The sequence below is a fragment of the Ostrea edulis genome, chromosome 8 (genome assembly GCF_947568905.1).
Source record: "Ostrea edulis chromosome 8, xbOstEdul1.1, whole genome shotgun sequence".
Classification (NCBI taxonomy): Eukaryota; Metazoa; Mollusca; class Bivalvia; order Ostreida; family Ostreidae; genus Ostrea; species Ostrea edulis.
Genome location: NC_079171.1, coordinates 9277799 through 9296070, shown reverse-complemented (window position 1 = coordinate 9296070; position 18272 = coordinate 9277799). Strand labels below are relative to the sequence as shown.

General features: G+C 34.7%; 2 protein-coding genes across 2 annotated transcripts in view; both read left to right on the top strand.

Moving 5' to 3' along the window:
- Window positions 1-18272, top strand: part of LOC125661075 (uncharacterized) — a 277053-nt gene that overhangs the window by 56755 nt on the left and 202026 nt on the right. The gene's annotated exons all lie outside the window — the stretch shown is intronic.
- On the top strand, window positions 1593-6547 carry LOC125661072 (E3 ubiquitin-protein ligase TRIM36-like). Its single transcript, XM_048892954.2, has 2 exons — window positions 1593-1673; window positions 3719-6547. Exon 2 carries the CDS (start codon window positions 3736-3738, stop codon window positions 5395-5397), a length of 1662 nt encoding a protein of 553 aa, XP_048748911.2. The 5' UTR covers window positions 1593-1673; window positions 3719-3735; the 3' UTR covers window positions 5398-6547.

Genomic DNA, 18272 nt, shown 5'->3' with positions numbered 1-18272 from the left:
GTGCAACACCAGTTAAATCGTACACACGTGAATGTACATAGATATCTGGAGGTTCATTATTCCACTCACCTCAATCTACAGCAGAACAAATGTTAATTATATTAATACATCAATCAATTGTGTAACGTAATCTCATGCCACCCTCTCACCAAAGGGCGCATTACACAAGATTCAATACATTTACCTATTGGTTACCTGTACACAATACATGCATTACAGGTAAGTAAAGCTTATTGTGTCCTCTGGTGAGACAAAGATTTCATACCCATGCAAGCAATACAAGACCTGATAAAAATGTGTGAGGTAAGAGCTTGTTTTGTTGTCCTTGAAGGCAGAAAAAAGTTAAATGTCAAAAATAGGCACGTAATATCTTTATCCAATCTACAACAGGCATATACAGCTGATTGCGTCCTCTGGAGAGATAATGAGTTAATACCCCAGCAGGCAATACGAAACCCGATAAAATGTGTAAGGTGTGGAGTTGAATTTGTTCCGCAGAGAAACTATATAGCATCTTTACTTGTTTTCAAACTGAGTGATGGAGGTGGGATTTTATTTAATTCAGGGTGGAGGGGGGAGTAGGAAGATGTCTTCTCAAAAACCTTTGATGTCAATCAAAGACATATGTACAAATTGCTACATCTACCGAATTCTTAATTTGTTTGGGGGGATACCTAAACTAAAACAACCTAAAATTATGGCACTGCAACTTCTCCTGGAAGAACATCATTGATACAGCCGTTTAGTACTACATCTAAAACTGGTGCCGTCTCTATGATAAATCACACACAACGAAATAAAGATATAAAAGAGGTGGTTCAGGGTTGTATTTTTTGTCAGAGCCGACATAACGAATTACCGACAGATCGTGTCAGCGACATGGCAATGGAACTGTTACTACCTGTTTTAACGACTTAGGTCTATCACAATGTTTAACAGGTAGTTATAATGATCCTTCGCCTAGAAGTGAATGTCAACAGTCTCTCAGATAAGACTTTGAAAACTGAGGTATCGTGTCGAGGTAAAAGTTGGCACAATAAAGCACCCTCACTCCGTTGTTGTATTTTTTCCTGACACGTCCTCACTGATATGGCAGTTCGGTGCTACATATGTACATCTAAAATTGTCGACATCTCTATGACAAAACACACACAACGAAATAAATGAAGATATGGTAGAGGTGGTTAAGGGTTGTTGTATGCTTTTGTCAGAGGTCCCTATAGTCGTGAAATGTACTTATTGCTTCACCAAACATGTTTGACATACAGCCATATTATACAATATGAGATATAGATTGGAAAACAATGTTGGCATTCAATCATCTTAAACATACAATATGATATATATAATGATAATAAAACCAGCATTCAATTCAAGTAACGCATGATTATTCTTGACCCACAAGGTTGAATTTCTATATAAAGGCCGTGCAATAGAAATATCATTATATACATATTTCATCATTTAATTCTATTTTTAATGAGTGAAAATTCAGTCTTCTGACGTAAATGTTTACATAGTTGCCCAACATGAACGAGGTGAAATTTGCTTTAAACTATTTAAACAGGCGATAGCACATACATAGTGTATACAGGCCGACACGCCGCACAGGTATTTGATCACAGGACTAGACAGAAGGTCGAAAGAACGGGGAGTCCGTGTTGGATTTTCAGGTTAGACAAAATTAGATGAACCCATTCTGATATTGTAGTGCCAATAATGTCGGTATTTCTGTGATTAATGAGATAAAGCAGATCAGTTTATATAATTTGGGGGGTGGGGTCGGATGTTTGGGGTGTTATATCGATGTATCGTACGTATCATTTCATTTGAAATATGAAAATCAACTCAGTATTCTATATCATAATGTAATGTTAGCTTGTGCCAAATTTAAAAAAAAATGGTTTGTTTGCCATCGCGCGACCGACCCATTTTTAACCCCTCGAATGGAAAGTTTTTATTGACAAAATTTCGGCCATGCTTTTTTTATTCCCCTCGACTTTCCGACTTCCGTTTTTCTTTCAAGTTCCTATCCGCGTTTGATTCATCTCCACAAGTCAAGCGTTCTTGACTAACCCTTGATATCAGTCACATTCAAAACATGGGTTTGGAACAGGGGGTGGTGCAATAAGCTAAAATTAAATCCTACAATGAAATTCCGCGTTTAAGTTGCAAGTTTAAAAAGAGCAAAAACAGAAAGTAAACAATGGTCTTCGTGAGGTACTTTGCTTAACATCAAGAACATTGCGCGTTGTTTTTATTATGTAACGAGGTAACTAATCAATATCCCTTGACTTGTGAAGATGTGTTTGGTTTTGTTTTTAGTTTTGTTCTTTGTGGCGTTTTGTAAATCGCCGTAATTTTAAGCGCTCAAATGATCGATTCAGCACATGACATACTGGTAGATTTTTATCTCTCATACGAGGTATAAGTCGATCATTATGGACACACACAACAACAGTGTCTGATGATAACGTAGATGGGTACCTCGAATTTGGAAATCCCGCAATTTTCCAAAATGCTCCCCGAAAGTGATTATTGATGTGCCACCTAAAAGTACCGAAATTTCCCTCTAATTATATATATCCATGCATATTAAGTTTATATATGTTAATATTTTATGATGAAACGTTATTAAAATTGTGATTGTAAATTTAGGAAATTCAATTGTGTTCAATTCTCGCATTCACGATGTTTCAAAGAAAGATCACTCTAGCAAAATGTATACATGGATATCACTGATGATTTCCCCCCTATACAATATTTGTTTGAATTACAACGTATATCTGAATGTTGATTTAAAGCAATATATATATATGATATTTAGGAAATAATGTCGAACACATTCTTCTAAATGAAAGAAAAATAACATGAGTTACCTTCCTTAGATTGACACAAATTCTAATAACAAGACTCCTTTTATGTTATTCCTTCTTCAGAGGCGGTATTTTACACATTGAATTAATACCTAATCTTTCGATATAACTTTTTAAAATATGATTCAAAGATGAATTTCATTAGTTCCAATGGGTATTTCTGGAGGCATTTCGGTAATTCACGGGCGTTTCGGTAGTTCAAGGTACCGCGGAGCAAGAATTTATATATCAGAAATCCTTTGACCACCATCATTGAACATGGAATGGTGTTGAGTTTATACTAATACTGTTTTAGTTCAATAACAATGCTACCAAGTTTCAGTTGCATAATACATGCATGTTACATTGGCCATTGAGAGTAAAATCATGGCAACCAAGACTCTAGACAAATTTGGAGAGAAAAAAACAATGGACATATTCAAGACCTGGAAAACAAACACCAACAAAACAAGTACCATATCAGAATAACAAAATGATATTCAATACCTGGAAAAGAAACACCCACAAAACCAGCAACATATCAGAATAACAAAATTATATACCGGTATGAGCATACACAAACTCAACCATGCAGTTAAAACTACTCTTTGTAGAAAGGCTTCTTACAGTCCTGCAAGTAATTCACTGTAATAAGGTTGATTCATCGAAAGAACAAAATATATAAAAACAGGGTTTTGATATTCAATATATTTTCAACAAAAAAACCCCCAGAAAACTACCGACTGACCCAATATTTTTTATGGCCATCAGGCTATGGCAAACAAACATTTTTTTTAAATGTCTCCTTATCAATTGTTCTGACCTATTCAAATATGTGTCAAGATCCCCCTTTTTATTGACAGTACAACCGGCGTCAGAAATGCATCATCGGCGCTGTGCTCAAACAGTCCTACTGTGTGACATCTGTGAAACTGCCCCCCTACAGAGTTATTGTGAAGTATGTGGTGTAAGTCTCTGTGTTAATTGTGTAGGAAAACATCTTTCAGATCTCTCTAAAAAACACAATGTCGTGCCCTTCCTACAAAGAGAGTCTACTCCTAACTACCGGTATCCGAAATGTCCGAAACACGCCGAAAAACACTGCGAGCTTCACTGCGACACCTGCAACATTCCTGTCTGTTCTACCTGCGTCTCCTCCGATAAACACAAAGGTCACAAGTTATCAGATATTCTTGAAAAACTCAGCTCCAAAACACAAAAATTACAAAACGATCTGGACGAATTAGAGACCCGAATTCATCCTCGATATGAAGAAATGGCGTCTGATATTCAAACTAAAAAAGCCGAGTTAGAAATGAAATACGGGAAACTGATAACAGCTGCCGAACAAGAAGGTGAAATCTTACACCGGGAGATCACCACCATTGTCAACCAGCGGAAATCTGCCATCCAGGAGATGAAAAACAAACACCTATTTACCCTGAATAAAAATACAGATGAAATCACACAGAAAATTTCTGAACTCAAACAGATAATATCCGACTTGAAATCAATACTAAAATCAAAGAACATCGCCTTAACCTCTACTTACAAATCTAGGAATTCCGAATTTAGAACATTACCGCCTAAAGTCCGAGTTACATTACCGAGTTTTACTCCTCAGAAAATAAACACAGACCAGCTCTGCAAAATGCTTGGTTCTCTGTCGCCATTATCCATTGACACAGAACATGGCGATACGATGAATTCAGCAGAAGCTGTATCGTCTCCTCCAGTCAAACCATTGCTTGATGAACCGCGCCTTACCGCTACTATAGACACTGGGTATGAAAAACTATACAGTGTTAGTTGTCTCAGAAATGAAGAAGTCTGGACACGCGGGTATAGTAAAATCATGAAGTTCATCAATCTTCAGGGTAAACTACGGACATCAATAAAAACCAAGTCAGGAAACCAACCACGGGACATAACAGTGACACGGGACGGAGATCTTGTGTATACTGACCGTAACACTATAAACCTAGTCAAGAATAAAAATATAAGGACCGTGATCACACTACAGGGGTGGGTACCTCTCCATATTTGCAGTGCCGCGTCTGATGATCTCCTGGTTACCATGCACAGTGATGATTACAAACAATACAAAGTTGTGCGTTACTCCGGCTCCACAGAGAAACAAACCATTCAGTTTGATTATCAGGGTCGTCCTCTGTTTTCATCTGATAATAACTATAAATACATTAGTGAAAACAGGAACCTGGATATTTGTGTGGCTGACCGGTCAGCTAGTGCGGTAGTGGTGGTCAATCGGTTAGGAAAACTCAGATTTAGATACACTGGTCATCCCTCTAATACCAAGCCATCCTTTTATCCAGCCGGTATCACTACAGACAGCCAGAGCCACATCCTGATATCAGACAGTGATCATCACCGTATCCACATCTTAGATCAGAACGGACAGTTCCTCCGTTACATTCAATGTGATTTACACGCTCCATGGGGTTTATGTGTGGACATCAGAGACAACCTCTTTGTGGCTGAGTGTTACACAGCTAAAGTGAAGAAAATCCAATATCTATAAACACAGTGCTAATTACACATCTAAATGCAGTGTTAATTACATAGCTCAACACAATGTTAATTACAACTATCCAAAGTATTAATTGCATATCTAAACATAGTGTTATTTACATCGTTGTGTTCAACTTCTTAATTACAGCCCTGTGTTAATTACAGCCCTGTGTCTGTGATGGGCAATGTACTTGTGTTTGAGAGTTTAACTGATAGAACATTAGTCTTTCATTGCTATTTAGTAATTATATATTACAATATCTGTATCATTATGTTTACTGTAACGGTATTAATTTTAGTACACTCATTACTGATTAGACTGTGTTACTAGTTATCTATCTCTATACAATCTTTTGTGGATTAATTTGACTGTGTTACTAGTTATCTATATACAATATTTTGTGGACTAATTTGACTGTGTTACTAGTTATCTATATACAATATTTTGTGGATTAATTTGATTGTGTTACTAGTTATCTATATACAATCTTTTGTGGACTAATTTGACTGTGTTACCAGTTATCTATCTATATACAATATTTTGTGGACTAATTTGACTGTGTTACTAGTTATCTATATACAATCTTTTGTGGACTGATTTGACTGTGTTACTAGTTATCTCTATACAATCTGTTGTGGACTAATTTCACTGTTTTACTAGTTATATATCTATTTAAAACATTTTGTTGACTAATTCTACTGTGTTGCTAGATATTTATATCTAAAAAAAAATGTGAACTAATTTTACTGTTTTAATTGTTATTTATCTATATACAACCTTTTCAACACATGTGAATCACTAATTGTTATACAGTTATTGTAAAGTAGTAAGGAATTTCAATTTGTCAGTATATTGTGTGTAGCCTTGAATTATAGTACAATCATACAGGTATTCATATACTTATTTTAGTGTGATGAACTTGTAATTGAGCATTCTTCTGTTTGTTAATCATATATTTAGATTTGTGTTTATTTTTCAATGTGTAAATTAGATAAACATGATTTAGTTACAGTCTTACATTATTACTGTCAATACAGATAGATACACAAGATTTAGTGTACAGTCTTACATTATTACTGTCAGTACAGATAGATAAACATGATTTAGTGTACAGTCTTACATTATTACTGTCAGTACAGATAGATAAACATGATTTAGTGTAAAGTCTTACATTATTACTGTCAGTACAGATAGATAAACATGATTTAGAATTCAGTCTTACATTATTACTGTCAGTACAGATAGATAAACATGATTTAGTGTACAGTCTTACATTATTACTGTCAGTACAGATAGATAAACATGATTTAGAATTCAGTCTTACATTATTACTGAGTACTTACTTAGATATGTAATACATGTACTGTAACAGAGAGTGACCCCAAACGTCCGGTCTTCATAACAGATCTTCAGATTCAAGGTCACAGTATTCTGTATACAATCAATAACGTCACAACATGTATTTAGATACCCACCATCCTACAAAATAAACACAGATAAAGCGTTATCATGTCAAAATGAATTATCAACAATAGTATGTGGTATAAACATGTAAATGTAATGAAAAGGAGATAATGTATTGCTTAACTATGAATCAAACCCGAGTCCCCTGTATAAATAGTCAGGTGCTCTAACCACTGAGCTTCCATCAGTTGACTAGGCCAGTAATTTACACCCAATACCCCTGTATTCTCACTTTATCACCAGTATGAGATAAAGAACATGACCCACACACCATGAAAAATGGCCAAGTGTCAAATATCGATTATTTCTGTACATGATACCGTATAAGTTTTACATTATGACCCCTGGTTTGAGGCCTCTGCTGGTGGACTGTTAGTCCCCGAGGGTTTCTACAGCCCAGTAACTAAGCACTTCGTTACTAGCTTGAAAATACGGATGTATATTTAATTGCTGTTATAAAATTTAGAAATTCGTTTCAAAATTAAGGATTATCTCCCTGACGCATAGCTCTTATCCTTAGAGGAATTTGACTCCACGTTTTGGCACACTGCTTTTCCCTACAATTGCTCTAAAACTTCATTGTTATTTCGGATTTCAAACATTTCGGTTGAGCATCACTGAAGAGACATTATTTGTCGAAATGCGCATCTGATGCATCAAAATTGGTACTATATAAGTTTCACATTCTTTAGGATATAGTTATTCTAGAAATGTTTTTCTTTTTTCCATATATTCTATACTTTTATGTTACTATGACGTTGTGTTATTTGATGTTTCGGGATACACTTCACACCAATAAGCCTCGGCAATACCGTGTACAATATACATGAACCTATAAATTTCTGAATACATCAAGTTATATGCACTCAAATATCTAGAAAGGCTTATTTAATGATGATAATAAGTATTGGTTAAATGTGTTTGACCAAATTTGGTCGTGATTGTTCAACTTTACTTTTAGATTATTTTTAATTAAATTTTAAAATACTGAAATAAGGATAAACATAGTATGTAGTATATTTACATGATGAAAGAAGCGAATCATTGGAACAATTCTGTTTCATATCATATCATATTCCATGGCTTTTTGTTTTTGTGTTTGGTATTACAACGACCGACTATCGATACCAATGGTAACGAACTAAATTAACACCGCATCTTGTCAAAACATATTCAATTCGAATTTACTCGGAATTCACGTTCAACGGGCATTTGTTGTGAAACCTGATTAAAGGATAAGTATTGTAGTTACCTAATAGTAAGTATTAAATGATCTTTTTCGTTACATTTACATGTAGATATCATAGCGTGAATAATAACAACACAACACCGATATAGGGGATCAGAGTCAGTATATTATTGACTCTGAAATGCGATTTGAAAAATGATACTGTACAAATGTTACTATATTCGTCTTTATCAATAATTGTATATTCCTATACGTATTAATCATGTAAATATGCAGAGGTATTTTAACCAACAGTTTTGAATCTTTGTGCAATACATTTTTGACTGACAGAACATAAATCATGAGCTTTGATCTAAACATCTTTCAGGCATTAATATATATTTCAATCAATTTCACAGAATTAGATCTATATATATATTTGAAACAGAATATATCCTAAAGCTCTGTAGTTTTAAATTATTTGGATTATATTGCATTTACATGTTATGTAGACATGCTTGTAAATGCCATAAAATAAGAAATAATCTAAATTGGTCTATTTTCATAATGTTCCCAAAAATAAAAGTATCATGTAGATCTATACAGGAAAAAACATTTACAAATCATGTTTGTTGTTTGTTATTTGCCAGTTAAGTATCATAATGATAATACTAGTAGTATATAATAAGTATTTATTCTGCTAAAATCAAATACCCTTTTTATTGTCAAAAAATGCATCACTGGTAAAGAGTGTTTATGGATCTTTTATCTAGACCAAGTTTCCATATTCCACAGATTTACATATGTCAGCAAGTGCTCAAATACAGCTTTAGGGGTTCCCATGATATTTTGATACTTCACTGTCAATTAGACTTTCTTTGTTGTCAAAATTCAACCTTATTTTCTCGTTTCTCAAAACTTCAGATCTCAAAAAACTTTATTAATTGTGTCACTCCTGTTTTGTCGAACATGGTGTTGTCAGCAATAGGTTCAAGTTATTCTATGTCTTGTTGTAGGTGATTTGTACAACAGCTAGCCCCGGCAGGAATTATGACCTCTTTTGAAATGAAGATGTCATGCCTTACTCCTACTAGGACTACAACTAACTTTGAACCTGATCGCTTGCAGATACAGCATGAAGCGTGCTCTCTTGATGTACATGGGAATGGGAGTGATACAGAAGGGGGGCTAATTGGAAGAGCTGCTGCTGCTGTTGATGGTGCTGGACTGTCTTGAATGTGTGGCCTAACCGACTTGATATTCTTTTGTTTAATATGGGAGTAATGTAAAACTTATACGGTACCAATTTTGATGCACCAGATGCGCATTTCGACAAATAATGTCTCTTCAGTGATGCTCAACCGAAATGTTTGAAATCCGAAATAACTACGAAGTTTTAGAGCTAAATATAGAGCTAAATATAGCCAAAAACAGCGTGCCAAAAGAATGGAGCCAAATTCGTTCAAGGATAAGAGCTATGTGTGAGGGAGATAATCCTAAATTTTGAAATGAATTTCTAAATTTTATAACAGCAATTAAATATACATCCATATTATCAAGCTAGTAACGAAGTACTTAGCTACAGGGCTGTAAAGACCCTCGGGGACTAACAGTCCACCAGCAGAGGCCTCGACCCAGGGGTCATAATATAAAACTTATACGGCACCAATTTTGATGTACCAGTAACACACACACTCTGGCATCTAATGCACAGAAAATCATGATCAGATGGTGCCATGCCTATCAGAGTGGTGATCACTGTCCTATATTTCTTTGAAATCTTGGATCTGTGATTTGGTTTTATTATGCATCGACAGTTGAAACAGAGAAAGAATTTGGGATCATTGCTTGACAAATCTGAAATATGTATTTCGTAGAATTGAAATGCAATTTGGGTTGGATGAAAATCTTATCTTCCTGTTGAAACCCATTAGCCTAGGTTATTTTTCCTGCAATCTAATTATAAATCAATTCACTTGCTTCGTGAATCAGTAAATAGATTCTATTAAAAACTTGCCAGTGGGATTTTTTTTTCACTAACTGAAAATGTGTATCTTCAAATGTTTTGTTAATTAATGTGAGTGCGAAATATAGAGGGGTATGAGATTTACAGCAATGTATATCACATGGTTAATTTATTTCTACGTATAGTTCATAAGAGCCTGAAATCTCCCAACCCAGGTCTGTGCAATGGACCCTTCCAAAGTCCTTTTCAAGGAAAAAGTAAACCCTTTTCATAATCCAAAAAGAAACCTGGTGCAAAAAACATGCACATCTGCAAACATGAAATAATATAGATAATAGAAAAAATATCAGTAGTATTGTAATACATTTCGGGGGAGGGGTGAATTTTGCTGTTTCACCTTTATAGATGGTTTATTATTTTTCTAACATTTAGAGCATGTCTTTTCAATATCAATTTTGTCTATAGCACAAAATATTTTTTTTAAATCAATTAAAGCGTTTGATACATAAACATGTATGAAACAAAACAAAAGAAAAAATCTAGGATCCACCACTAATAAGCTATGTTTTCCATTTAGAGTTATTGCCCTTTAATCGAAAAAAGTAAATAAATAAAATTAAGTAAATACTCTTCATTCCAACACAAGTTATGTCAAATATTATTTAACAAGGTATACTTTGATATGTATTTAAATTGACCGACTTCATTAAAAACAAGCTATCTGTGTGTTTTTGTAGGTTTCTTTCCAAGTATATGCAAGGGACTTATGAATTTACAAACTTAAATAGTTAAAATTGAAAACAAAATAATATGTGTTTCCTCCGTTCCAAGTATGAATAGTGTGCGTTCAAATTCTCAAGTATAAATGTAAAATAGATAACGCAAACAGCCGTATTTGGAATTACGTAATATGCGGACATTTGATAGTGTACCACGTTGCTACAACTTTACAGTTACGATTGACAGACTTCATATTTTATAAGAAACTTTGAACTGTATAATAAACGTACAACATTTGTAAAATAGTGAGAACCATTAGACAAATTCATACCATAAAACATACTGTCTGTACGTACATCTCCATACGTAATACACAGGCAATCGCATCGCTTGGTGTCGAATTTCCTATAATATAAAGAGCACTATTTAATAGTAAATTCTACCCCAAGCGATGCAATTGCCTGTGACGTACTACATGTGTTCATGCTGGGCCTGTGTAATTGAAATGCTTACTGGGATATTCCGCGGAATCCCGTATGGCCGTATAAGTTTATGCTGTACGTTTGATTCGAACATTCATTCTGTTTCGAACAATATAATTTTTAAAGTAACAAAAGGTAAGGAAATATCTACATTTAAAACCATCGGAACGGAACTCGGAATCAATCATGCATATGTAACATTTACTCCGTGCTACAGGTAAACACGATAGATCTACCCCCCCCCCTTCCCCTGTACCTTTTTACCATAGGATATGACTCATATAATTTCCTCGTTTAGATATTGATTTTTTATTTAATAAAGATATAACAACATAAAAACTCACCTCTTAGTTGTTTCTTTTTTAGTCGTACCAACTGCGTTCGATGCATGCATTGACTTCTTCGAAAACTGACGTTTCCAGACGACACTTTTGTTATTATAATATTTTTTTTCGACATGGCCGCATTGATTAAGAGTTTTTTTTTTAATGGAAAGTTTTAATCTAAATCTGCATTTTAATTTTATTTTACAAAATTGAGTCGTGAGTAATGCGGCCCATGTGAATCTTTAGACTGAAGTTGGCAAATTTATGAGATTTTCTCGGAAAACGTCAAACTGCGGTAGGTTTGGGCATTTACTTGGGTGCCTCAAACATTCGGTGTGAGGAAAAGATTGCTCAATACAACTTGGCTCAGGTTATGGATAAAAAATATCCTCTTTGATTTATTCTAAAGTGTTCTTTAATTTTTCCAAAATTGATAGGCCAAAATTGGCATATTGTGGGTCAGGTTCTTTTACCTATATAAGACAACTATGTGTTATTTTCCTGTCTCACACCACTGCGATGTCATTTGATTGTGACATAATATATTTTCTACGATTTACGTTACACGATGAAGTATATTTTGTATTGCTGTCTTTAAATTTTATTTTGATGTAGCGTTTTGGTGAGCAGCTGTGGGTTTTAGGTCACTTGAGCTGAAAACTCAAGTGAGTTTTTCTGATTACCTGTTGTTCGTCATATATTCGTCTGTGTGTCCATTTGTCTGTAAACTGTTCACATTTTCAACTTCTTCTCCAGAACCACCGGGTAGATTCCAACCAAATTTGATATAAGTCGTCATTCGGTAAAGGGGATTCAAGTTTATTCAAATGAAGGAACATGTCCTCTTCAAAGGGGAGATGATCAACAAAATTAAAAATAGGGTGGGGTCATTTAAATATCGTCTCAATTCTCAAGAACCACAGGGTCTGAACAACTGGAATTTAGAGTTGGGGTACAATAGTGATTCAAAGTTTTGCATACAAATATATAGAAGAAATCTTTAAGAATATTCTCAAGAAGCACTGGATCATAAGAGTGAATATTTACTTAAGAGCTTCATGTTATCAAGTAGATCAAATTCTGTTCAGATCATATGGGCCTCTTGGGTTGGTTGGGGCTACACTAATGGATCAAAATTTTACACGCTAATATTGGGAAAACCATCTTCTCCAGAATCAGTTAGCTAAATTCAATCAAACTTAGTACAAGTCACCCTTAGGTGAAGGAGACTAAAGTTTGTTCAAATGAAGAGTAATTCCCCCTCAAAGGGGAGAGCAGAAAAATGCAAAAAAAAAAACTATGTTTGAGTCATTTAGAAATCTTCTCAAGAACAACTACGTCAGAAAAGCTGAAATTAACATAAACGCTTTCTAACATAGTGGAAGTTCAAGTTGGTTAAAAATTATGACCCCAAGTTGTAGGGTGGGGCGACAATGGGGGATCAGGATTTTACATGCATATATATTGGGAACATCTTTCAAAATCTTCTCAAGAACCACTGGGCTATAGGAGTGGATATTTACCCGAAAACTTCCTGGTATAACGTAGAATCAAGTTTGTTCAGATCGTGACCCCCAGGGGTAGAATGGGACAACAATATAGGATCTAAGTTTTACATGTAGATGCGTAGGAACATCTTCAGAACCAATGGGCCGATTTCAATCAAACATGATACAAATCGCCCTTAGGTAGAAGGAATTCAAGTTCATTCAAATGAAGGACTATTCCCCATTCAAAAGGGAGATAATCACGAAAATGAAACATAGGGTGGAGTCATTTAAAAATTGTCTCAAGAAATACTGGGCCAGAAAAGTGGAAGTTTATAGATTAACGCTTTCTGACATAGAGTAGATTGAAGTTTGCTCAAATCATGATCCCACGGGTAGGGTCGAGTCGTAATAGGAAATTAATATTTTTATTGCTGATATATAGGAAAATCATTTAAATCTTCTCAAGAACCACCGTGCCATAAAAATTGAAATTTACACGAAAGCTTCCTGACACAGAGTAGGTTTAAGTTTCTGTAAATCATGATATCCTGAGGTACGGTGGGTCCACACTAGGGGATCAAAGTTTTACAGATGCTGATAGATAGGAAAACATTCTAAAAATACCACTTCTACTTTATAAGGCCAAAATTAAAGAATGGTTTGTTTACCATCGCGCGACCGACCCATCTTAACTCCCAGACTGGAAAGTTTTTATTGACATAATTTCGGCCATTTTTTTTCTTCCCCTTGATTTTCCGTTTTCCGTTTTTCTTTCAAGTTCCTATCCGCGTTTGGTTCATCTTCACAAATCAAGGGTTTTTGATTCGTTACCTCACACTAACCCTTGACATCAACCACAATTCAAAACATGGGTTTGGAACAGGGGATGATGCAATAACCTAAAATTAAATCATCCTATGAGATTCCTCGTTTAAGATGCAAGTTTGGGAAGAGCAAAAACAAAAAGTTAACAATGGTCTTTGTGAGGTACTTTTCTTAACATCAAGATCATTGCGTGTTGTTTTTATTATGTAACAAGGTAACTAAGCAATAGCCCTTGACTTGTGAAGATGTGTTTGGTTTGGTTTTTAGTTTTGTTTTTTGCGGCGTTTTGTAAATCGCCGCAGATTTAAGCGCTCAAATGATCGATTCAGCATATGGCATCCTGGTAGGTTTTTATCTCTCAGACGAGGTCTAAGTCGATCATTATGGACACACACAACAACAGTGTCTGATGATAACATAAATGGTTACCTCGAATTCGGAAATGTTCAATTCTCGCATTTACGATGTTTCAAAAAAATATTACTGTTTGAAAATGTATACATGAACACCACTGATGATTTTTCCTCTAAACAATATATGTTTGAATTGCAAAATATATCTGAATGTTGATTTAAAGCAATGTATATATATGATAGTTAGAAAATAATGGTTGAACACATTCTTCTAAATGAAAGAAAAATAACATGAGTTACCTTCCTTAGATTGACACAAATTCTAATAACAAGACTCCTTTTATGTTATTCTTACTTCAGAGGCGGTATTTTACACATTGAATCAATCCCTAATCTTTCAATTTAACTTTAAAAAATTGATTCAAAGATGAATTTCATTAGTTCCAATGGGTATTTCTGGAGGCATTTCGGTAATTCACGGGCGTTTCGGTAGTTTGAGGTACCGCGGAGCAAGGATTATGTATCAGAAATCGTTAGACCACCATCATTGAACATTAAATTGCGTTGAGTTTATACGAATACTGTTTTAGTTCAACAACAATGCTACCAAGTTTCAGTTGCATAATACATGCATGTTACATTAGCCATAGAGAGTAAAATCATAACAACCAAGGCTAGACAAATTTGAAAAAAAAAACCAATGGACATATTCAAGACCTGGAAAACAAACACCCACAAAACCAGTAACATATTAAAACAACAAGATGATATACCGGTATGAGCATACACAAACTCGACCATGAAGTTAAAACTGCACTTTTTAGAAAGGTTTCTTACAGTCCTGCCAGTAATTCACTGTAATAAGGTTGATTTATCAAACGGACACAATATATAAAAACAGAGTTTTGATATTCAATATATTTTCAACAACAAAAAAAAACAAAAAATTACCGACCGAGTCAATATTTGTTATGGCCCTCGGGCTATGGCAAACCAACATTTTTTTTAATGTGGCCTTAGCTATGGTTTTTATATGCTGTATATATATTATTTGCAGGAAGACCTTTCATGTATTACAATTTTGTCTGATCTCGTGACCTTGACCTGGGAGTTTGACCCACTTTCATTAAAGAATTACCTATTCGATATTTCCTGAACTATTCAAGGCAGACCTTTTATATCTTGTATATATACTACATACGGCAAAATCTTTTATTTTATATCATGTGTTTTTACATCACGACCTTCAACTTAACGTTTGACCAACTTTTTAAGAAAACATAACCTATCAAATACATCTGGTATTATTTTAAGTAGGGCTTTCACATTTTATATATAGATTCTTTATTATAAGACCTTGATAACCCTTGAAGTTAGAAGTTGTGACCTTTATCTTGGAGTTTGACCTATTTCTTTTAAATTGACTCATTTAATAGTTCCAAAACTGTTTAAGGTAAGGCTTTCATATTTTGAATAGAAATTCCTTATGGTAAGACCTTGTTGATCTGTGAAGTTTAAACTTGCTACCTTGACCTTGGAGTTAGGCCTACTGTTTTATAATCTGACCAATTCAAAATCTCCTAAACAATTCAATGTGGATCTTTCATATTGGTTATCGATATTTCTTATGTTAAGATCTTTCATTTCACACGTGACATCTGACCTTGTAACCTTATACTTTAACATTCTTGTTAGAAAATGTAACCAAGCAAATATCGTTGGAATTATTAGGACTTTCATATTTTGTACATAGATGTTTTATGACATAATCTAATGATACAATCGTATTTATCCTGTGACCTTGACAAATTGTTTAGTAATAATAATAATGACTTTATTTTGTAAAGCGTAGAATCCATATTACTATAAAAGGTAATTAGATAATAATAAAATAAGCAAAATAAATTGTACAAGAACAAATGACTAGTAGGTGAAGCTAAGGAGTCCGTTATGAGTGTACAACATAGTAATTTTGACTTAGATTTCATCTGCACGGACTAGTTGTAATGAATTGTAAACATATGAGTCTTTAGCTCAGATTTAAAGATACAGATACTAGCAACAGTTCTGATATCATATGATATAGCATTCAACAGTTAACGGCCAGCCATACTAAACGCTCGAGTTTGAATCAGATATGAGTTGGTAAATGGCACTAGTGTTAGGCTCGGATCACTGGACCGCAGAGTTCTGGATGATTCTGGCTGCAGCGTTTTGGATGGATTGGGGTCGCTGGATCTGATTTGATGTTAAGATTGACTAGAGAAAGTTGAAGTAGTTCAGATTTGTTGTTATGAAGACATGGACAATACATTCCATCAATTTCTTGTCCAAATATCTTCTCAGCTGGTTCAGGTTTTTAAGCTCGATTACGGCACTTCTGCAAACTGATGATATATGTGCCCCCATGGTCATGTGACAGTCAATGGTTACACCGATGCCCTTGGCCTTAGGAACAGGAATGATAGAGGTGTTCCCTACTTGCAGTGATGGTATGTGCAGCTCAGAGGCCATTTGTTTGGAGGCTATTTTTAAGATCTGATAGAATCAATATCTCCTGAAGTATCTAACATGGAGTTTTCAAATATGGTATATAAATTTCTTATGGCAATATTCTGTGCATACCTGGTTGATTCCCTCTGGTAAGATATTTCATTTCAAATTATGATCTTGTGACATTTGTCTTGACCAGAACAAAAAGGTCATGTTAGTAATATTGATATTGAGGTAAATCCGGTGTTTTGTGAAATGATTTTCAGTTATGTCGTGATCCTTTAGGACTACGTTGGGGCCACAATATGGGGCCAAATATTTTCATGGGAAGAAAGTTTGATAAAAATTATGTTCAAAATCACAACTGCTGAATAATTACAGAGCCAAGGTCAACCAGCTATGCCCTTGGGCCTCTGCTTGTATTTACGCTAATATAGCGATCTACGTGAGCGTAACATAAGATCCGATTTAATCATATTGTCATTATTTACTCGTGTGGGGTAGGAAAACTCCACCTCTGAAACAACATGCGCTGTGAAGTCTCGTCTTAAATTGTGAATATTTTTCCCTCGAAGGATTTTCCCTATCCCACACTCGTACTAATGAAAAATTATATTATCACTAGTCAGATGGTCTAACCACTGAACTACTTAGGCCAATATTTATATTTAGACTTGACCGGGATTGGAAGCCAGGGCCCATCTATTACTAGCCAGGTGATCTAAACACTGATTTATTCAGACCAATATCCATGGTTTGACTGGACTAGGAATCATCAAACCATAGACCTCTGTATTATCACTCAGAAAATCTAACCATTCAGCTATCCTGATCAATGCCCAAGGTTTGACTGGACCAGGAATCGAACCTGAGACCTCTCTACTAGTAGTATGAAGATCTACCCACTGAATAATCCAGTTCCGATATACTTTTCAATCATCAAACCATAGACCCCTCTGTTACTACTCAGAAAATCTTACTAGTGATCCAAAGATTCAAGTGAGTTATTGCAATTGAAATTTGTCTGTTTTTGTTGATAAATTATATTAGTAAGCAAGCATTCCCAGGAAGTGCAGATTGAAGTTTATTCAAATGATTGTTCCCGGGGGAAAGTTGGGGGACAACATATATATATATATATATATATATATATATATATATATATATATATATATATATATATATTCAGGTGAGGACTGGGGGAAAAATCTTTTCAATCACAATAGGGCCTGATTAGTCAGTATACTTTGGACAAAATCATGTCTACGGACGGAAAGTGATTCCAGTATACCACCAAACTTCTTTTTTTTTTTTGGATAAGGTGTCCGTGTGTATGCTTTTGTTTCTGTGTGTGTGTAAAGAATGGAAACTGTGAATTATGTAAATAACTATCTATGTCCAACGTGACACACCTCTGTCAAAAATAACTCAATGCAGATTCTCCTGATGCATCTATACACCAAATTTCAGTTGAAGATGTACATCAATATCAGAGATAATGAATATAAACTGAATTATGATAGATCAACAGAAGTACGGAATGATGAAAAGGGGATGACAATAAATGACCCAGTCTTTTCATGGTTGAGAAAAACTA